Below are 24,537 nucleotides of genomic sequence, written 5' to 3' on the forward strand. Positions count from 1 at the left end.
TTTTACTGTCCTTTCTCATAATATCTTCACACTCAAACTATTTGAGAATTTCCTGTCTTTTTCAGGTTTAATATCTCGAATCATTTTTTGATTTTTCTCGTTTCCCTCCCTTTATACTTATAAGCGCACGCCAAACAGAAATTATCTGAGATCTAAGTATATATTAATATTAAATATCTCGCTTTAACTAATATTTTATGAATCTGTATTTATTAAATTAATCACTTTCGGGAACAACCATAGCAACAACTAAATATGTAAACTTCATATCCTTAATAGTCCCCGTATTTTCTATTAACATGAAAGTTTTATAGCGTATAGGGTTAACACCCAATGTCCCGAGGGAGGGTCACAGTAGCACCTTACCTATAAATCGCTCTTGCAATCGAATTCCAATGACTTTCATTTATCTGTGGGCTGGGAGCTGGCTGTAACCATTTCTTCCGCTTCATATTGCAAATCTACGCTTGATGCGATTATGGGCGGGGGACAGCAACAAAAACAAGAGAGTGAAGTGAATCCGTGTGCCCTCAAGCGGTACAAGCACTGATATATGTACCATAAAACAGAAAGAAGAAAAAGTAAAGTGCAGACTATTGGTACTGGTAGGGGGGAGGTCATACCACGACCAGTTAATAGCATTGCTCGTCTACGCCCACGCAATCAGTGGAAACATTTTTTACGTTTGTCGAGATACTTTTTAACCCATGCAGAAACACATAAAGACAGCGAAACATGGTTATGCAGTTGGCCAACTTGTTGTGATACTGCCAAAGGGCAAAGCAAACTTTTCGCTGGGGCTCTGCAAACTACCAAAGTCTGCGATTTGGGTTTAGCACTGAACCGTTCCATGTTCAGATGGGTTGCGGTTCGCTGCTCTCACACTTTTATGTGTCAAAATTACTCAAATGGAATGGGGAAAGTGCTTATGTAAGATCTTACCCATAGAACTGTGTACAATATATCAAAAATTATTTGTAATATTTGTGGTAAAATTATTATTATTATTATTTGTTAATATAATTAAAAAGACAATATTTAAAATGTCGATTTTTCTTCATAGCCCAAAAACTGCAATTTCACTTATTTTCCACGCCTATAAGTGGAATTTATAAGCTTAATTTAACAATAAAAATATAAAAGTATCAAATATAATTCATATTCTGAAATTCAAATATTTATGCCTTATTTCAGGGAATACAAAACTTAAGAAATGTTTGCATACAAAACTGGCAGTCTTATATCCCATAGCCCTTGAATTCACTTCATGTGAAACAAAATAAGCTAACTTGAGCAAATGCAGGCAATTTTGGGCAACATTTTGGGCCACTGCCCACATAGTTTTCAAGTTAAAGCCTCAGAAAAACAAGTGGGTGGCCAAAAGTTTACCGATTTAACCAATTTTCAGCAGCAGCCAAAGCAGCCCACAAAAACCATTACATTGACCGCAACGGGACAGGAACAACAAACAGCAGCAGCTGCTGCTGGCTGTGAACGTTGAAACTGAAGCTGAGGCTGAGCCAGGTCCGGAGGCGTGGCTACAGTTAAACCAGTTCAATGTACAGCGCGCTGGCCAAGTAAAAACTCATCAAACTATATTTTCAATAAATAATGACAGTGAACTGCCAGGGCGGTATGGGCCGGCTGAAGTTGGCCTCAGTGCCGGCCATTTTGCTTCTGCCAACAGCTTCATTGATTTTGTGCCATTGTAGGCAGCCAGCTACTCGAAGCTGGCGGGCAGGCGCGACAGTGAATCATAAAATAAATATAAAAAAAGGCAACAAAAACAAACCCAAGCCAAAAATGCGCGCGTACGTACATTTATGTATATTCCTCTGTGTTATAGTATGTGTGTGTGTGTGTGTGCTGCCACGCCCAGTTACCACGCCGTGCATTATGCAGCAAGCATTTGCATGTGTGGCAACAACTTTGGCAGCACCAGCTCCTGCCTTACCCCACCAGGCCCGCTTCAATTGAAGCCAGCCAGACGACAGACGGACAAGTCAACAACGCAACCTGCATGGACTAGCGGGACTTACAAACGCCTGAGACGATTGCAAAGTTGGCCCTAACAACACACTGGGACCAGGCTATTAGAACATTCCATGAAAAAAATATAGTTACTAAAAAACAAATTATTTACTCATTTTTCAAGACAGTAACTTATATTAATCTATTTCCTAAATAAATATATTAAGCAATTTATTTTAGTTCACTTCCATGTGAGGACTTTTATATTAACTATAAATTCTTTATTGAGGCATGTTTCCCATTTTTTATATGCCAAGCAGCTAGTTCGAATTTTAATTTGATTTCGACTAATCTCCCACTGTACCTGCATTTTTTTTTTTACATTTTGTCGGCACATACGTGTAATAAATTGCACTACAGGGAGCATTCGCAGCCTGGTTGGGGGAAGTGCCGGCGTGTGAATGGTCCAAGAGCGCAGTAAAAGCTGCACATGGAGTTTTTCCGGCCGACATTTAGCGGTCTTTCGGCATTTTCGGCTAGTTTATGGGCCTGGCCCAAGACCGAACCCAGAGCCCCAAACATACAGCTGCAATTTGTTGGCAGGCAATAGGATGTTTGTATCTATTTTAGCATAACAAGACTTTTTGTTGGCTTTGTTTTTCTTTTTTTGTTACAACTTATGCGAATTATGGTTATAATTTATATTATATATAATTTCTACATTCATTTGAACGTCTTAAACAATTTATGAAATTGTTTATATTAGTAAAAGTGATTAAACAAAAATGCTTCCGGCTGCGACAATGTACGCGCTATGATTTTGGGCTCGGTCAAAAAGGATGCTCGAAAAATGTTTATTGTTACTATTATTAGAAGACTTTATGCGTAGTCCGACATTCACATATTTCTCTACTTAAACCTTTAACAATTTCTCATTGCGCTCTTAAGCGCATTAAATATTTGAGTTACGAGTTTCTGCTTTATACAGAGACAGGCACCGCCCGCAAGACTACCCAGTCTTACATTTGAGTATGTTTGCTTGACAAATTTATGGTTAAGTGAGTGCACACAAGTGCCTTTTTAGGGGTAGGGGTAGAGGGAACTTGCGAGACGTTTGCCATTAAATTGCATTGATAGTCGTAATGTGTCTGGCACAAGCTCGTTGCTTACCTCTTTCAACTCCGGAAATATCTTTTGCGTAGCCTGCAAGTAGAAAGAAAAACACAACTTTTTAGTAAAACAAAATAATATTTGTGGTATTTTTTAATTTTAAGCTAAATGTTAAACGGCACAAACAAAAATGCAAATCAAAAAGGTCAAAGCCCATGTTCAAGCAGCCCAACCCAACCACGACCAGAAAAAAGAAAGGGACTACCCGACTTCACCTTGTGCGGCCGACAGGACTCAAGAGTTTTGGGCGCACAAAACCTAAAGTATTCAAATTAAAAACCACTTCAGTGAGTAAACTGCAGTCGGGAAAAATGTTTCCTTCACGACAGAAAAAAAACTTGACGGAAACCAAAGTTTAGAATTGAGAAAACTCGGTGCCTACCCTAAAATTTAAAGTGCACAGAAATTTTAATTCTTTACAAAACTCTACTAAAAGCGCCACCTTTTTTAGTGGAAATTATAATTTTACTTGGCATATTTAAAAGAAGAAACGAAAGTTTAAAAAAGGAAGCTTATATAACTATATAGTTTATTGAGCTCGTCTATTTAATGGACAACTAAGTAAAATATTCACCTAAAACATATTTATCATATTTAAAAAAATTCTTTATCAAGATTCTGTATCTAGCTACGGTTTTTTGTTTTTTATTCAATATTCGTATTTTTTTGGGATACATTTTGGTACTCTTGGTATTCTTGGTACAATAAAATGTGTAAGTGTTCGGTGAAAAGAGCTTCTGCTTTGAGTTATTAATGGTTTCAGAAACATTTTATAAAATGTAAATGATTAAGTTTAGAGTAAAATATTCTAAAAATGTTAAATATATACCATAATTTAACGTGACACATAACACTTGCCGCGATAACTTATTACTCAGTGCAAAAATTACAAACATATGATTTATCAATAAGTGCAGTAAGTCTATCAATTTTTAATGGAAAATTGCGATTAATCAGGCTAAGTAATATTTAAAAATAAAAAACCAGCGAACAGCGATTTCATGAATATTTGATAAGCAATTGTGAATAACTGGGAAGCTTTCCCTGATTATAACAGCACCTTGGTATATTCAACACCAAGGGATGGGATGGCATGGGATCTTAAGGTTGGGTGAACTATTCCGATCGCAATCCACAAGCTACGTGTCCCGCGCCTCTGATCACACTTATTCTAGTTTAATATCTATATATATATTCTCTTGATCTATTAATATAAAAATATATACATAATAATCCAAAATAATATATATACAAAATTTATATGTATATTTGTAATGAGACTCTAAGCTAAAATCAAAATAATAATAATTATAAAAAAATAATAATTTATATTAAATTAAATTCTACCAATGTAACTTTTGTTACACAAAATTTGCTTTTAGTTTAATCTATAATTTAACGAAACTCACATCCTCATCAAATTTCAGCGATTTCTCTTTTATGGCATGCATAAATTAATTTAGGTAACCTTCTCTTGTTTTTCTGCACGATGCACAGTATTTTGTTTATTTCAGCTGGTTAAACTATTATTTTTATTTGCATTTTGAATTTGAATTTTTCGATTTGGTTTTTGTTTATTTTGTGCACGTCTAATTAACGCTAAGTTCACATTTGCATATAACACAAATGTTGCGGGGTAATCGGGTGAGGATGTTAGGCAACAATGCACACAACAAATGAAAATCAGAATGGAATTTTGCTTTAATTGCAAAAAGCCAAAATGTAAAAACTATTTTGCACAATTTTTGGAGCAGGCGGAAGAGCAAGACGTGTTTTACAAATTACCACGAACTAAATTATTGTTATCTCTTCATGTTACCTCTTGTTGTTGTGCTTGTTGTTGTTGTTGTTGTTGTTGTTGTTGTATGTTTTGCAACATTGGCCAAATGAAAATTAAATAATATTAATAATTATTAGTTATTATACAATGCATATGTATGTAAGTGCTATTATTATTTATTCGCATAGGCATGACTCACGCGAATTAATGCATTGTCGGTTAATTGACTTTGAATGTTTTATGGAGGCTGCCGCCGGCCAATTACATTTTGCCTTTGCAATTGGCGAGTGTTAAAAATGACCACACGAACTTGTGCAAATAACTAAAAATTATTTTTGCTAATTATAATCAATGCTATCAAGGTGTTATCAGTTGTTAACCATTCAACAGCATGTGTGTTGCGTGAGAAAATGAACGGGTAAGCAAACAAACAAATATTTACGATATATTAAGATGTAATTGTCTATCGTTAAATATCGTTATATATTCGATAAATTGAACATATTTAAGAAAAATTAAATTATATTTAAAAAATTAAAGAAAATAATAAATTAATATGTGAAATAAATATATGTAATTAATGTTCAGGTACAAATATTAAAGTAAATTTGGTTTCAATATTATATATACTGTACTATATTCTCATACGAATATATCGATAAGTCACTCGATTGCCGATAAAATGATTGCTACAAATTATTTGAGCATTGATTGCTACAATTTATTTACTAACTGTTTAGATAAACTAACATACACACACTTACACATATAGACAAATTGTACATAGTCCCTTTTGTCAGAGTTTTGCGTGCCTTTGCCCACATTTTTTCTCTTCACTTGCTTTTCATATGTGCACTTTCTTTGATCCTTTGATCACACACAGGATAAAATGACAGTTCCACTCATCATTTTTTTCCATTCCTCTCTATATGGCCCACTCTTTCTCACAAACACACACACACACACACAGATACAACAAACTGCCAACGGCCATAAAATCTGTAGCTGAAAAACTAATTCATTTCAGATTTTAATTCATTAGATTTTTTCTTCCTTTTTTTTTTTAAATGGTTGCGGCCAGGAGAACGAGACAGTCTTTTGTCTCGTTGCCTTGCTGGCATTTTAGCTGCGGGCGCAGCCATCAACCCCACCAGCCCCCCAACCCTTGGTTTTTAAAAAACGATGCCGACAAACTGCATACAAAAGCTGCAGTAGAATGTCAAAGTGGTATGCAAAAGCTGCCATGGTATGCGTTGTATCATGTGTGCAGCTGTGTGTGCATCTGTGTGTGCAGCTGTGTGTGCGTGTGTCTGAGCAGTAAATTACTAGTAAATCCAGCGAGTGCACTCAAGCCCCCATTTATTTTAAATGCCAGTCGCTAAGTAATTGAATCAAGTTTCTCCAGCTCACATCCAAAAAGTATGCAGCCCAACTTTAAGCGGGAGTCTAGTCTGAAGAACAACTTTACAAGAACACAAAACTCCTCGATGCTTTTTTAAAAGAAAAATATATGTGCAATTAGTTTAAATTGTTTTAAGTTTTTGAACCTAATGCAAACTACAAACACCAATTTATATTATTATATTTTAGTCTATTCATAAAGTCTGACTAGTTATATATAATTTCTATATATTGAAACATTTGTTAAAACTCCTGTATTACAACTGTCTTTTTACACTCAATTTGACTAATCAACTCTTATGCACAAAAAATAAAGAGAGAAGAAAAACAGCGACTTAAATAATTCAACTTAACGCTTGAGAGCTGGCAAACAATTTCCTACATCATTTCACTTTTTCTCCATGTCTCTCAGACTTGCATGCGCATATTTAAATTAGACGAGGACGAGACGAAAAGTTGAGCAGCTGCCAACTTCATTTCCAATGCAATTTAACTAATCGTGCATGGCAAACGAACAGTTAGTGCAAATATATACGTACATGTATGAGCAGAGGGGACCACATTGCGTATACGCAATGGGAAATGTGCAATGTGAAGCTGGCGTTGGTTTAATTATAATTTACAAGGAAGTATATGGATGGTGCCGATGAGCGGGTGTGTGTGTGTGTGTGTGTGTGTGTGTGTGTGTGTGTTTGTGAATTGTCCCATGTAGCATGCGTGAGACATTCATAGCTTCATTAATAATAATTGTTGAAATTCCATAATCATGTAAGATAATGCCCATATGGGAGAGAATGGGAGAATGGGCTTGCCAGGCCATTTGGTCATCTGCGCCTCGTAACATTTACTTTAAAAAACGTGTGGCAGACAATGTGAAAATTATAAAATATAAAATAAAATCTGAAATCATCAAGGCAAAGCTGCACGGCCAGCAGATACCCTGTTAATTGTCTGATCATTATCTGAAATGTAAAGCCATTTTAAACACATTCAAAACATTGCAATTTGGAATTCGACAGTTAGTCGAGATACGGACTAATTATCGATATCTACATTGACTCGTCTATTAATTCATTTACTTTATGAGGCCGTTAACGTCTCCTTTAATCTGTTACCTACATTTGCACAACTACATTATACTCTTTATTCAGGTTACAGGGTATTTAAAAAAATAAGGAATATGTGTGCCATCGTTTCGGTCGTTGTGTTGCGGTCTCTGTATCGCCTCGGAGCAGCTGTGGGTTGTAGTTGTTGGTACGCGTTGTGTATTGTAGCTGATGTTGTTGTTGTTGTTGTTGTTGTTGTTGTTGTTGTTGTTGTTGTTGTTGTGGTTGTTGTTGTTGTCAACGTTGCCACAATGGCAACCGACTGCACATTGCACAAATGGCGTGGAAATTAAATTGTATTAAGTAATAAATGTTTAAAGCTTGTGCATTGTGCAATGTTAATGTTTATTGAGCAACGGCGGGGGAGCAGAGAAACTATGCAGTTGCGGCTGCTTTTCCCTTACGCTGCACAGTGGAACAAGCACATATAAATAAGTGTCAAATATAGCTTATGTAAAGGCTGTTTAGGCTGTACCTAAAGTCATTTTATTATATTTTATAAAAATATAAAATATAGCAAATTATTAAGTAGTAGTATACAATACGTATACCAAATGGAAGTTTGTTGTTCAATAAAATAATTCTAAATACTGCATTCGAATTTTATTTAATATTGTTATATGGTTAACAGAGAAACTGTTAATCTAATGTACATTCATTTTGCAAATAATTATTTTACTGGCCTTGTAATAATTTATTCCCAATCTATTTAACAATCTGCGCCTGCACCACTATGCAATGTCTGTGCAGCTGCTCAGGGCATTAGCTTAATGCTTTTACTGGCCCAGACACCAATTTGGCTTTGCCGAAGCCCATGGAGCAGATGTGTAGAGCAAATGGGTATTTCAATTGTGTTCGCAACCTCTCAATGTATTTGTTGCTGTTTAATCGAGCATTTTGCTGGTAAGCGAAAAAATACATTATTTTTCCAATTAACTTGACTAACTAACTTGCATATATTGAAGCGATTGTTTATTTAATTAGTCTTAGTCACACTTACAACCCTCGCTGTATTAATATCGATGCATGTTTGTCAATATTTTGTCTCGGTAATTTTCTATTAATTTAAAATTTCTATCTTTATCGATGCATGTCATAAAATTGGCATACCTGACCAAACGTTTGCTCATTTAATATCTTACTAATAATGCCATAAATTCTGAAGTAATGTAATTTAAATGAACCCAATCCACATTTAATATATATGCAAGCAACTTAATTGTATTATTGCCAACTCTAGATAATCGTTCGATGCGGTTTTAAATCTCTATTATCGAACGGCATTTGCGTCCAAGAGTTTTGTTGCTTTTGTGGTAATTTGAGACCGCACAAAAACGGATTATAAATCAATTGCAACCCCTTTGGGAGTACAACGTTCGCCAAGAGGGCAACCTACCCTACAATTTAACCCCTAAATTGCCCACATAAATAATATATTAATAACAGCCACTTGAAATCGTGTGCCCCAACAGCAAAAACAAACCCACCAACAGTCCAAGCATGACTGGCACAGTGAAACATTTTTGGAGAGCACACTTCAACAGCAGCCGCTGCGTCGCGTCGTGTTGCGTTTGGGTCGCTTTATTCTCATATTGCAGAAAACAAAGGCATAATTCAATTAAGCTTTTCCATGATGTACAAAGCCCCGACCGAGCCGACTAAAAACAGACAGTCAGAGCGACAAGTGGCCAACTGAGAGGCACACACAAATAATTGCCTTATAAAGCAAAATACACAAATAAAAAATAAAAAATAAAAGAAACCTCGTTTACCAGAAAACAAAACGATTTTTTCATATATATTTACAGCCAGGCGCTCGACCAGAGCGAAAAATGAAAATCGTAGCCACGAACAAATCAGATTTATTAAAATTTTCAGGCTTGACTTACATTTTGGGTCATGAACTATGTGAAACGTAATAATAAAAAAAAAAAACAAATAAACATTGACCGGAACGTTTAAGAGATTGGCCAACATCTGCCACAGAAACTTGAACAAAAAACTTATTTTTGATATATAATAAATTTATTTTTCTATATTTAACAAAAAATTTAGATATAACTTTAATTTATTGTGTTTTTTCTTTGACCTGACTGTAAAGTTGTTAGTTCTGGCTGGAATTAATATGATTTAATGAAGGGATGCACCTTGGCAGCTCGACAGGTATTCTTATAGATTAATTCGATTTATAGATGAATTGGATTTTCAATAAGGAAACAAAAATTATTCATGAAAATTCACTTGTAGGAATCGCTTGGACACTCTCTATAAAATAAAACACAACATGCTAAAAATGTATCTAAAATTTAAACAATGGAAGAACTAGCTTGCATTTTTTAATGAATTTGCTAAAAACAAAAAAAAAATAAACTACTTTCCAAATTTGCCAAGCATAACCACAAGCGCTCAATCATAAGTTTTAGGCAATTCTTCATGCTTTCCCTCATGATATAGAAAATCTTCCTGCCATTGAATACTATTTTAAGCTGACCTGCTAAGACAATTTGGTTTCTGTGTTATGACAATTGCGCTTACCGAATTTAAACTCCTTAGCTCATGTTTTCTTCAAGGATATGTCCCAATAGACTTAAAGCACACACAAAACCATTTTCTTGACCTCAGTCAAAATTTGTTGGTAGCGCGTTAATCTTGATGGTTTCGCAATTTGTTGCTAATGCCATTTTTCATGTACAAACAAAAAAAGATGTTAATTATGATGAAGCCACGCACTTTGAGAGGAAATGTCAGTCAGTCAGTCAGTCAGTCAGTTGAGCTTCGGACTCGGTTCGTTTGGGTTCAGTTTTGAGTCCCCTGCACATGGCACATAAATCACATTTAAATGAACTGAAGCGTGCGCCTGGCTGACTTTGTGACGCTGTTCCCCCCAACAATTGTTTGGTAATCGTTTCGACCAAATATTTTATGCACATGTATGCGCTACATACAATATACTCTATATAGAATGTTAAAATAAAGGGCAAAACTAGAGTAAAATGGTTTGCCGGCTGCAATTGAGCGAGCGCTCCCTTTTTATGGTATTGTTTGTTCGGTTTTCTTTTTCCTGCGCCTATTTAATTCACTTTATCCTTTTTTTTATATATGCATTGTTTGCAAAGTTCAAATAGAAATGGAGCGACAGAGAGAGAGAGAGAGGGAGAGAGAAGTGAGAAATTGAGATGGCAATGCAAAAAGCTGAATCCGATTTAAGCGAATTTACATTTAAATGTCGGCTTTGTCAAGTCAACCAAATTCCCGAAACCAGAATAAAGTTTAAAAAACAAACTAGACAAACTCACATACAAAATCCCATGTTTCAATAGTTTTGGCTACAATTTTCTAAAAAAAAAAACTACATTTAGAGCTTAGTCGTGTCATATAAGAAAATTGCATATATAAACAATTGTATATGGCAAAGTCTAACTGTCAGATTTTCCTTTTACATATATTTTTGATTACAGAACATGCAAATTTAGTTCGGTTCTTTTGTTTTTTAGCTGAAATTTTTCTGTTGATCCATGTTAAAACACATTCATACAACACATAGTTGAAGCCATATTGAAGATTTGTATGTCAATCCGCATGCAAATGCAATATATAAATAAAAGTGCCAACAAGTTATTGATAGAGCAACACATGAAATGTATTCATATTTATATATGCACATACATATCGGCAAGTAACTGAGTCTACGGTTGTTGATCAATATCAAATATTTGTTAAATTCAACGAAACGTAAATAGATTAATATATGTACATAAAATACGTAATTGTGCACTGTGCGTCGATTTTTTGCAGACACTGTGCAATGCCACTAATTGCCAGTGCGTCAACGGCGTCGCTGCTGTCATTGACTTGGATTTTCCACAAAAACCGGAAATTCGAAACCCCAAATAGCAGCAGAGACGACGAAGAGGCAGAACACAAGAGAGAAAAAAACCTGGCCGTGAAGGGTAGCAAATTGTTAAGAACGCGCTTCCACCACGGCCTTGACACCATGCTGAACATGTGCGTTCGCACTGAGGCAAGCATTTAAGCCACACACGAGCGCCTCAAGACACATGCGACCCGACCCGCTCTCGCATTACAATTCTCAACACTCGACACCAACAAATTTATAACTCAACTAAAATTGCTAGTCAAGCACAATTTTATAAAAATGAAATTTTAGTAGCTGCGACTCGTGTTCAATTCGCTGAAACATCTGATTAAATCAGTTAGCAAATGAAATAAACGCAATAGCATAGATATCACTGTGTTTGTCGAACATGAAATACACTTTAGATTAGAACAGATGTACTATACAATTTGTATCGTAATATATGATCCGATATTAACAATAAAATTTCGAACTATTCAAATTCCAATATCACACACAGTTGTCAGTTTCTCGAGCGATTTTTCTTATGGCAATTGTACTTACTTTTATAACTGGCAGCAAAAGTAAATTTTTACTTCAAATGTCATTTAAGTAGCTTCGCTAGGGTATTAATTGATATATCCTGATCTATGTATACTTTTTGTTATTTTGTATATATTTTATTTTATTTTATATATAAATTTGTATTTTATATTTTAATTTATATATATTTTACATGTTTTATTTTATTTTATATATATGTTATTTTTTTATTTTTTACATATTTTATTTTATTTTATATATATATGTTTAATTTTATTTATATATATATATATATATATTTAATTTTATTTTATATATATATTTAATTTCATTTCATATATATTTTATTTTATTTCATAAAAATTTTAATTAACTTTATGTATACTTTATTTTATATTATATATATTTTATTCTGTATTATATATAATAAATTATACTTTATATATATATATTGATTTCATTTATTTTATTTATTTTTTATTTTATTCCATGCATTATACATTTTCGGACAAACTCATAATACTCGCTGCGAGCTTATTAAATAATGGAATTCCGTTGGCATTTTTGAAAAGAGCCCGAAACTTAATAAATTTCCCTCTCTTTAACCCTTTTTGTGGTTTGGCCCTGGTTGATTGCCGCTCGTTAATCAATTTTATGTAAATCAAATGAACATTTTTCGACGGGGTGAAACGTTTTGCAGTTATTTTGCCTTCATATAAAAAGCAGACGAGGGGCGCCGCCATAGAATGAAATATTTTTGAAACTTGAAGCTTATCGGAAATTATTTTGCAAAATTGAGCCAAACGCGACTTTGCAAATAGAAAAAAAAAGGGGGAGACTTAGAGCTGATTGATAAATCTGGATATAAAATGGATTAAGCTGAAAGTGAAAGACATTTACAATTTCTTAAAGCTAGATAGATATAAAGATTAAACATGGAATTTAAATATTTCAATGAAATTTCATTTTACAAATGTAAATCGTACATTAAAAATGCCCAGAAATTTTTTATTTACGATAGATATCTATAATGGTTCACCTTTTTGCCGAATCCCAAGAATTCTCTTAAATATGCATAGGTAGGCAACACAAATTGCGTTATCGATGGGTCGCAACATTGAAAATATTTTGCCACAACTCACGGAATTGAAGTTGGGGTCGAGGTTTGACTTTGGCATAACAACCGCAGCCACAACAACAACAACAACAACGACAATTATTATTAACAGCAATCAGTTGTGCCGTGCTATGCACACAATGTGCACCCCAAGGCGAAAGGAAGACGACAAGCAGACACAAACACAGATACAGATGCAGACACCGATTCCGATTCAGATACAGATACAGCCACAGTTACAAACACCGACGCAGCGGTAGACATCCGAGACGATAGCTATGAGCATAATGAGCAGCATTAAAACTAATGAAAATAAACTTTGCCACACAGCTACAGACAACGCAGCAGCAGCCTAAGAGGCAGCAGCTGAAGCAGCGGCAGCCACACAATGCCCAAAAAAGCGCGCAGCACAAAAAGTCGACGACTTCTCAGCAACAGCAACAGCAGCAGCAGCAGCAGACAATAAAAATAAAAGCAAAAATGCCAAAAACAACCCCCCAATCCCTTCGGTATCTGCCAGCAGGCATAACCCCAAGAATAAGAAAATTGCGAGACAGACACAAAGTGGAAAACGCATAAAGGCGAAGGCAGCAGCCGGAACAATGAAGTGGCAGCAGGCAACAACAGCAGCAGTCCAAAAAGAAATAAAGACGAATTCTTAATGCCCTATATACCTAAATAATATAATAATATAATTCAGAACAAAATTATTTAAAGAGAAGAGCCATATTCGAGCTTTAAGAAAGCTTTACTTTACAATTTGCAATCCAAAATCTTTATTAAAGCTCTTTTTTAATACAACAAATCGAGCTTAAAGGGCTATTTATCTTATTCAATTAAATGGAATCAAAATTTTATTATTGGCTCTATAAAATTTAAAACATTTTGGTAAATAAAATTACAAGAATGCTTTCAAAGCTTTAAGAGTTCCATACACTGTTACCAAATACGTTGTCCAAAGCTTGGATAAAAACATTTTATTTTATTCGCCTAAAATATTTGCTCACTATAATTTAGTTAATTTAAACTTGCAAGTGTCAATAATAATAATAAAAGGCTTTGAAAAATGTGTTCAAAATGGCAAATTACACTTAAAACAACTTTTGATATACTTATAGCATTTGTATGGTCATTAAATATGTTGCAATAGCACTATCTGTCCGATAACCCACAACATCTTCCATTGGAAAGAGTATTTTATGTTAAAAGCCTTGGCGTAAAGTTAAAGATACACACAAGACGAGCAGAAGATACATTGAAAAGCAATTTTTTTTTTGTTCTTATTTGTTGATGGAGCCAAAGTTTTTCCGACTGCACGTGAAACTATTTGGCGCCAGTTTACGTAAAATGAAAATGAAATACATTTATTAATGTGCCCCTCTGCCAGGCAAAAGCCAACAAAAAAGTAAGAGCCTGGCTGTGCACCTTGTCGTATCTTTGGGCCAACAAAATGTATCTGTGTGTGGCACCAAAAATAAATGCACATAATTTGCCGTGTGTTAAATGAAAGTCACCAAACAGCTGTCTGCACTTTAATGCCAGATATTGCGTGAGGGTGGGAGGGCTGCGATAATGTGACTGGTTCTGGCTTATACCCTGTAAGATTCAAGGCTATTAATACAATGGAAATCAGTAGAACATTTCTCAAATATTACAAAAGAGGACAAACAATTATTTAAAATAAATAAAAATGCGACATAGAACAGATGAATAGACAGAAAATACTAAAATAGTATTTAAAAAATACACGAAAAAGGCCCAAATATTATTAACAAAAATAATTGAAATAGATTAGAATATAAAAAAAAAATTATATTAGTTGAATTGTTATGAAATTATATCGAAATCGATGACATAAAATAATTACTGTCTGATAAATAAATTGCACATTTTTGCGTTCAAATTATTAATACTAAATAAATATATTTTTCTATATTTTATATTCTATAAGAAAATTAAAGAAAAATCTTAATCTAGTTATCATTTTTAAAGTCGTGGTTTTATTCTATTTATAATATTATTTAAATTATTGTATATAATTAGCATATTTTTTCTTGAAGTGCAGAACAGCGCATTTTGTAGTCGAAGGACATTTCAGTTTCCTTTTGTTTTTCCCGGAATTTTCTCAGTCACATTTCGCATTCGCATGGCTATGGCTAAGAGTCTGTGCATAATGTATCTGAATCTGCGCAATGTCCAATGTTTGTTTGTGTTTCTCGCTTGTAACTCGACTTGACTTTCATTATTTACTCCCTTAGGCCGTTGCCTTTTTCTTTAGCTGGGAAAGTTTTTTGTGCCTTTGTCTGCTGTCTGTGTGTTTGTTAGTTTGTTTATTTGTTTATTTGTTTATCTGTGTGGCTTGTGGCTTGCCGCGTTGCTTTAATAATTTAATTAAATTTTTTCGGCATTCTTTATCCGAGGCACTTTGATTGTTATTGTGGCCATTTGGCATAATGAGGCGGCATAATTTGCACATAAAAGCTAATTTAGGCGCATTTTTAGTTGCCAGCTTCCTTATTGAATTACGTAGAGCTAGCCCAGATACACACTCGTTGGGTTACCTCAACATAGCGCAGATTTTTGCCACACTTCCCATGAAAATGAAGCTAAATTCAAATATGGCAAACGGACCCACGGGCACTGTAACTCACCTACAAATATAGCTCAATGGCAACAATTCCTATCGCCTTGTAGGAGCAATCTGTATCTGCAATAATTTATTTTGCGCTTTGGGCTAACGGAATGCCAAACAGCAAAATGGCAAGTGGAAATGGAGCTTAAAAATCGATTAGGGATTGAAATGTTGCGATTTGAAAATGCGTTAGGACTACGTCAAATTAATTCAAATAAATATAATCTCCTTTCATTCAATATTTAAGTCTACAATTTGATTTTAATACAGTTTTGATTACGTTTAGGATATATTCAAATTTTGTCATCTTGAAACCTCAGAATCGAATACAAGTTTATGAACTATAGAAATTTTGTGAAACATTTGATTTTATGATTTTTATTCTTTAGAATTAAAAAAACCATTTGATTTTTCTAAGAGACCTAAAACAAAAGACTATATTAAAGACTTCTGAACATTAAGTCCTTTTGAACAAATGTCTTAAGAACTCAATAAGATGAACCACTTTTCAATTCAAGGCAAGTTTGATTATGAAAAGGGAAGCATCAATGTGATGAAAAACGTTTTATTGCAAAAGCTAGCTTAAAGGAGCCTGGAAATGCTCTGCTATAAAGGAAACCAAAACAAAAATATCAAGCTGAGCTCTAGGCAACTAAATGGAATTCATGCCAAAATCAAATGCGTGGTTATTTATTATAGCCAGCCGCTTTTGGCGTATCTGGCGTTGACTTAGTAACCGCATTTACGCATCCTGCGACACTTAATTCAAATCCAATTGCCAGGATAACCAAAGCAACGCAGTTGCCCCTTTTATGTGCGCACAAGCCATGCAAAAATAAACGAAAAGAAAATATCACATTTCGTGGGGGCGGGAGGTCACAGAGCATTGCAATTGTGAGTCGCAGCAGCATTCATCCTGTTACCTATCACGGCTAACGACGCACACGTGTAAGTTGTTGCCCCCCCTGCCAGAACCCTTCCGGTTAAACATTACTTTTAGAGCTTGTCAGGCGTTTGGCAGCGCTATTTAGAGCAAGTCACGCCCTTTTATTAAAGCCACTCATCAATTCTGAAGCACCACCCGAAGCGCTTGACATGATATGCAGCCAGCTTAAGGGATTTATATAGCACAGTATTCAGATTTGTATATCATATATATATAGTTATATATATATATATATATATATATGCATATGTGCGTTACAATAAATGTCAACTGGCATTGCATATCGAGTGCTGACTGTAACACATTTACAGCATAGCTGGCGCATGTATCTGCCAGATACAAAACAAATAGCTGCAGATATATTGGGTTAGCAGTCAATCATACGTGGAAATCGAAAAGAAAAAACAACGCAGGAAATGGGGTCATAACAGCAGCTAGAAATGGGCGTGCCCCAATGGGCGGTGGGTGCGCTCGTGTGTGTGTGTGTGTGTGTGTGTGTGTTTGCTCTTTGTTACTCGGTTGCACTTGACACGTACCGCAAATAAAAACAAGAAAGAAAAGTCAACTTCGGCTCGCCGAAGCTGAAATGCCCTTACCAGTAGATAACAGTGGACGCAAAGAAGTTGGCACTTGCTTAATTAGGAATTGTCGAGAAAAGGGAATCAGTTACAGCTATATGTATATATATATTATCTACAGCAAACGGAAAATATTTGACTAAAGTTCACAAAAATATCGAAAGACGCGAAATGATTGTGAATAACTATATATATTATATATAAAATATCTAAAGGTATATGAATTAGGGTATTAATCGCATTCTTAAAATGTAAAAAGTTTGTCTCAACTGAAAGACAATCGCCATTGTCTTCATTACAGGGCTGTCCCCTCCCCCCAAGTCCGTCAGCTCATATGTGATTTATGACAAATTGCCAACGCCTTACACGATGTATATCCATATCGGACACATACCATATAATAAACATTTCTTTAAACGCAATTCACCAGCTGCTTATCAATAAAAAAAAATGATGAAACGGCAGCTGCACTTCGAGATTTTCCCTGCGGTTTGCCACATTTAAAACGGCAGCACTTATAATCGCCTGTGTGTGTGTGTGTGTATACTTATGGCAATTAGTGTATAAGCTGTATGTATAATTGCATGACGCATTGGCAATGCCAATTCGTTGACTTTCTAATCAAAATTTCAACTACAGTTCAGTTTTTCATGTTATTTCTATTGATTTTATCAATGACTCAAGCTTGCTATCTATATCCCAAGATTAGTACGCAGCAATCAAGCAAAATAATAAACGAAATATCAGAAAATATAAATAATGCTATAATGTACAAAACATGATTAAAATTCAAGCTCTTATTGGATATATATTTTGTGTTATTAACAAATGAGAAGTTCCCGAAAAACTAAGATTTTCAATTCCTTGTGAAAAAGAAGAATCTATTTTTAAATCTACATTCAATGTTTATTATGATTGTAAATAAAAAATGTTCTTTTAATAAATATATAAAAAGTCAGATAGACATGTTTTTTTTCTATTCAACAATGTATTTTACTTTTTATTTATAAACTATAAATTGGATTATCATGTAAAAAGCTTGTTGAATTTTGTGTTCGAATAAAAGTTTGTTCGCATTTAACAGCGTACTAGGCCTTCGATTTGTAATACCTCAATTAGTCATTGAACTTTAATCTGAGCTCATAAAAAATTAATTCTATTTGTACAATTCATTCAAGTTTGATTTCCCACGAGTCTGAAAAAAAAATAAACTGCGATTACATGAAAATTCGCTTTTGCTTTGTTTTTGCTTCGCTTAATTTATGCGAACTAAAAAGAAAAAAAAATTGTATATAATTTATGTCACTTGTGTATTTATGTATTCAGGCGTTTGATTACAACAAAATGTGCTCAAATTTTTTTTTATTTATTTATATTTTTTTGTTGTAATTAACAAGAGCAAATAGAGTTTTGTTATTAATAAATGAAATCGTTTACAGCAATTGGTTTGCATGCGTTATACAAATAAAATACTTTTTGCTTTTTATTCCAATGAATCAATAAACGAGTGCACATAAATGAATGCCATTTCTTTCATTAGAAATAAGCTAAGACCGATTACAAGCTCATCTGAAGTTCTTTGATTTGAATCGACTTTTCATACTCTTGTCTTCTCGCCAATTTATTCATCTTCAATTTTTCAGTCAGTTCCCTAACATTATTCCCGGTGCTGGCACTCGTGTCCATTTTAATATCTGCTCCATGTTCTCTTTTAAAGCGTTTCTTCAGCTTTTTTATGGTCTCTCCAAATGTTTTGCAAGCTGTTTGAGTATTTTTTTTTTGATTATTTACTGACTCAACCCGCACAAAGAGCAGCAAAATGAAAAGAAATAAAAAGTTGTCTTTCATTTCAATTTCTGGTGAAATGGTTGATTGTTGTTGTTTATAATTCCAAAGACAAACACCTTAAGAATTGGTTCTCAAAAAAGTCAAATAAAATTGCTTTGTTTGTTTTGATGAGTTTTACTCAAAAAGTCTGTGCAAAGTGTATAAAGCGCAGGATTTGTGAGTAATAAATAAATAATCATGAGTTAATAATAATAGTTTCGATTGTTAAATTTTCCATGTTTCGTCATCAATTAGCAAATGATGCAGAATAATTCATGATGGACAATAGAAAACTTCATTTCAGAAATGAGCGACAAAAACAAAATCAGAGAGAAATAACGAAAAGAAGGAATAAAGCGACAGCAAAAAGTGCCACCAAAAAAACTTGAAGCCAGGCCGATAAGTAAAACGAGTATTTGCGCTTAGTAGTTGCTGCCGTCTCTATCTGTATCTGTATCTGTGTATCAGTATCTGTATCTGTATATGTATCTGTATATGTATCTATATCTGAAACTGTTGCTCTTGCTGTTTGTAGTTGTTGCGCTTCCGCAGTGGCCGGTCACTTGGTCAAGACTGAGGCAGAAGCAGCGGGGCAAATAACCGCAGTCGAAGACGAAGCCAGTTGCCAGATAAGCGGAGCGTGTGAGCCAAAGACCAAGCTGCCGGACGTATGTATCTTTGTATCTGTATCTGTGTCTGTATGAACATTTTGTATCTGTAACTGTTGCTCAGCGCATTGTGATTGTTGGCGCTACACCCATATGCATAGATATGTTGCTCTGTTTGTTTACTACGAACGCCGTCGATATTCAAGACGTTGACCCTTGCGTTCGATCCAACTAAAAACATTTCGTACACAATGCGAAATTTTCTTTTGGTGTTTTATGTTGTTTTTTTCTTCTTCTTTTTTTAGATTAGCCGGCAACAACGAGTGGATTAACCGGTTTCCACTTGGTTTATTGTTAATGTTGTTGTCTCCGTTGTTGTTGTTGTTGTCTCTGTTGTTGTTGTTGTCTTGGTTGCTTCACTCTGCTAATTAGCTGAGTAGTTGTGGTGGCTGTTGTTGTTGCTATTCGGCCAAGAGCTGCCCGCCCGTGTTTTGTAACGCTTAAACCAACAAATTAAGGCAAGTGCCTTTCAATTGCCATACTATCTAATTTGTTTAGTATTTTATATGAGACTGAATTGTTTCAGAAATCTATATCTATATCTATATCTATATCTATATCTATATCTATATCTATATCTATATCTATATCTATATCTATATCTATATCTATATCTATATCTATATCTATATCTATATCTATATCTATATCTATATCTATCTATATCTATATCTATATCTATATCTATATCTATATCTATATCTATATCTATATCTATATCTATATCTATATCTATATCTATATCTATATCTATATCTATATCTATATCTATATCTATATCTATATCTATATCTATATCTATATCTATATCTATATCTATATCTATATCTATATCTATATCTATATCTATATCTATATCTATATCTATATCTATATCTATATCTATATCTATATCTATATCTATATCTATATCTATATCTATATCTATATCTATATCTATATCTATATCAATATCTATATATCTATATATATCAATATCTATATATCTATATATATGTATATCTATATATCTATATATCTATATATCTATATATCTATATATATATATGTATATATATATGTATATATATACACTTCTATAATTTCCCCTCCAACCATTACCACTTGACTGTGCACAACAATTACAGCTACACAAAAGGCACAACAATACAGATAGAATTTCGGGGGCTGTGGAACTGAGGGCGTTACGAATGCCCAAGACCCATAGACAATAACATTGAAATAAATGCTCAATCATGCAGAAATTAAGTTAACATTTTCATAAAAGCAGCGCACAGTGCAACAAAAATAATTACGCACACGATGAAAATAAGGGGAAATGTGGGGTGGGATGGTGTGTGGGCGTCGCCTTTTCGGTACTCTTATAATTTTAGTACCCACTTTCCTAATTATTTGCCATTGTCCTTTATTCTTCCTTTTTCACAAATGGCGACTGCATTTAATCGCTTTAACTTATTTGTGTGTGTGTGTGCGCGCCAGAAGAGATTTATGGTTGGAATTATTGGGGTTCGCCCATATGGTTTATGTCGGTGGAGCTCTATTGAATTTAATTCGCATTTTTATTCACGAGTGTTAAAAGTGTATGCTTGTATTTTATATTGTTATATTAAGCAATATGTCGAGAATTCTTTGTGGACTGAGCTCGCCTTTTTGAGTGGGCAAGCATTTATTGACTTACAAGTTTGTATATTTGTTGGGTATCTTTGACTCTATCATACTGCATAAGCCTCATATACATGTTATTTTGGCCATCTTTAAAAGTCCGAACTACGCCCATTGATTTTCCCCGAATAAGATTCTTTTATTTACAATTTTCCTAATTTCAGTTTTAGTATTCTTAAATACAAAAAGAGTATTAAACAGAACAAGTTTGTTTTCGAGTCACAGAACTTTGTTGCAGCAACAAAATTTACAACTTTGAAAACGTGCTCGACAATGCTTTGAAACTCTTTGAGTTGAAACAATGGATACGTTTTGTTCGGCCCGCAGGTGTCAAGGTCTTGACAATAGGAACCAGTTGTGATCACCAGCTAATAAATATTCATATACCTATACATAGTATATATAGTATATATTCCAGCTAACAAAGCGCAAACTGTGTGAAACTGAAATTCACACAAAATGGACTTTAAGCAACGCTTTGAGTCATGCAAGAGTTGTAAATGCGGAAATCTTTTTGGACGACAACTTGAAACAGTTTGAGACGACCTAAAATGATATCGCACAGCTGCGATCTTCAAATTATCGCTAAATCGATAATTATATCGATTTATCGACTATGCTATAAAATTTAAATTAAAATTTCAATTATAGGGAATTTTGGTGAAGGATAAAAACAACTCAAAAGTATTTAAAGTTCGAGGCATCTAATATTGATTGATATTGATATTGAGCATCGATAGAACTAGCTCATCGATATATATATCGGTTAGATCTAATACTTAAGTATCTACTACAAGCTTTACAATATAATGTGTTAGGGTAGAAATATTAGCAAGTGTTAAACTGGGCTAAATATTATAAACATAATTCAATCATTTATAGACATAACACTAATACTCTGAACGTATATATTATTTATAATAGCAAAGGGAGCACTCGATAACAAATTAAAGAGAGATTTTAAAGAGATTTTTTTTTTAATATAAAAATAATTAAAATGTTTAAATGTCCTATAAAATAACAAATAATTGGCCTAATTTTGATCAATTTTTTATCTAAATAATACAAATAGAAATTTTTTTAATGGGATATTGGAATAAAAGATTCCAATTCAGTTCGAATTTATTGATATTTGACAGGAATAACAATAATAATAGCTATAATTTTTATAAACATTTAAAACTCGCATAACGGTGTTTTGCGAGTTTTTGCCGTAATTGGCAGCACTTATAAATTCCAATTAGTTTGGCAGCACTTACCATTTACGATGATAATGAAAATGATCGACATGAAAACCATATTTAATCCACATGTTGATGACATTATACGCAAATGGGATCCAACGTGTCGAAAGCTGTGAAATCCTTAAGTTTTTACTTGTTTTAAGTATTGGCAGTAGGTTTTTTTTTTATATATATATATTAATTTTTTGATCGTTTTGCCGAATCTTAACTAACTGCAACTATTTTCCATTTAAAATTTACTATTAATATTTCGCACACACGCACACACGCACAGACATTGGCCATAAAATTGTACGAACACTTTTTGCACGCACGACGGAGCGCCCACTTTATTATTATTATATTTTTACTATTTTATTTTTATGATTCTTTATTTAAGACGATTATATTTTAACACCCGTCACGTACACTGCCAATTTATGTGTATTATGATTTACGATTTTTATGCATTACTTTTCACTTTTTGCTTTTATATTTGCGCGTAAAACATAAATGAAAACAAACCGAAAAACCGTATGAAAAAAATTTCGCAACGCGTCCAAAACGAAATTCACAATTTCAAATTATTAGCGGTGTTGTTGTTGTTGTGTTGTTTTTGCCAGGCGCTGTTATTGTGCTGTAAAATAAGACGAACAGAAAGAAGTAAGTGGGGAGCAATGAGAATGCAGCAGCTGTTGCTTGCGTGAGTGTATTTCGAGTATTTATGTTGTTCTTGTTGTTCGTGTTGGTCTCAAGTCGGCGACTAAGCGCGTTGCGGGAAAGAGACCGACAACATAAGCAGTGAGCCTTTAAAATCTTGTTCACACACACTCAGATCCACATGTATTTATATTTATATTATTTGCGGCTGTTTAAATATTTTTTAAATTCGTATTGAATTAAAATAATGCACACAAGCGTTTTCCCCCTCCCCCTCTTCATAAAACACACAAGCCGAAATGCTAAGCATAAATACTTGAAAATAAATCACTCACAAACTCAACTCAAAACGCACTCAACATAACTGACTGAGCGCGCGCACAAAGGAAAAACTCAAACAAATAAGCGTGAGAGCAGGTAAACGAGAGAGCGCACACTCACTGCAATTGCATAGAATTTTAATGTTATTGTTGATTGCGCTTGTATTTTGTTATTGTTGATGCGGCGGCATAAACAAACAAGGAAATCAACACAATAACACATAAATAGCAACCGCTATAAACAAATATATTTATTAAAATGTTTGGCTTTATTCCAGTATTTGGTTTATTCATATTTCATATGCATTTGACAGTTTTGTGGTGCTAATTAAATGTTGTTTTGCCGCGGTTCTCATTGCCTGCTTCTCACAACACACACACACACACACACCAACGCACATATTTTTACACACATGTACACTCACACTTGCATACTTACATGTTTGCTTATGCTTTGTGTATGTTGTTCTCTTCTGTTGTTGCTGTTTTTGTGCGCGCATTAAATGCGTTGAAATGCAGCCATTTTGTCTTGCAATTGGCACTCACGCTCTCCGGCTGTCGCGCTATTGTGAAATTTTTGTGAGTTGCAAGCACAACAATTGCTACGATAACCGTTGCACATTCATATTATTGGATTCTATTTAGCGCTTTTATTAATTTGTTAAGCCAACACATGCACACACACACACTCACGCGCGACGCAACGACGAATCACCCACGGCTTTTTTCCGAGATTTTTTCCGCACCGACGCACGACCTACCCGTTCAATGGTCTTTTTTGAACTCAAGAGCGAAAGAAGAACACAAGCAGTTTACCCTCCATCTATGTTATTGAACAGTTGCCTTTTTGAGTTTAACAGCAAGTTACCACACTGTTATGTTGGAGAGCATTACAGCTGTCGCCTATCGAAATTATATTGTCTGCTGTTTGCAATAGTCTTTAATAATAAAATGGGTGCTTAGGATGAAATTCATTTTTGTATAAGTTTAAAACAAGCTCTAGAGCTTTATGGGCATTAATTAAAGCTACAATAAGTGATCTTTCAGGGCAAATTCTTATGCCGTTGGCGGCATGTT

General features: G+C 34.1%; 1 protein-coding gene across 3 annotated transcripts in view; it reads right to left on the reverse strand.

Moving 5' to 3' along the window:
- Positions 1–22,942, reverse strand: part of LOC115762987 (disintegrin and metalloproteinase domain-containing protein 10) — a 146,295-nt gene extending 123,353 nt beyond the window's left edge. For all 3 annotated transcript variants that reach the window (XM_030705371.1, XM_030705369.1, XM_030705368.1), the window contains exons 1-2: positions 22,517–22,942; positions 3,142–3,174 (exon numbers count right to left, since the gene is read on the reverse strand). In XM_030705371.1, the coding sequence (XP_030561231.1) occupies positions 3,142–3,174; positions 22,517–22,580 (97 nt within the window). In that variant the 5' untranslated portion in view covers positions 22,581–22,942. The remainder of the gene's footprint in view (positions 1–3,141; positions 3,175–22,516) is intronic.
- Between the last annotated feature and the right edge of the window lie 1,595 nt (positions 22,943–24,537).

This window comes from Drosophila novamexicana, unplaced genomic scaffold (genome assembly GCF_003285875.2).
Source record: "Drosophila novamexicana strain 15010-1031.04,08,12 unplaced genomic scaffold, DnovRS2.1 tig00000689-arrow-pilon, whole genome shotgun sequence".
Classification (NCBI taxonomy): domain Eukaryota; kingdom Metazoa; phylum Arthropoda; class Insecta; order Diptera; family Drosophilidae; genus Drosophila; species Drosophila novamexicana.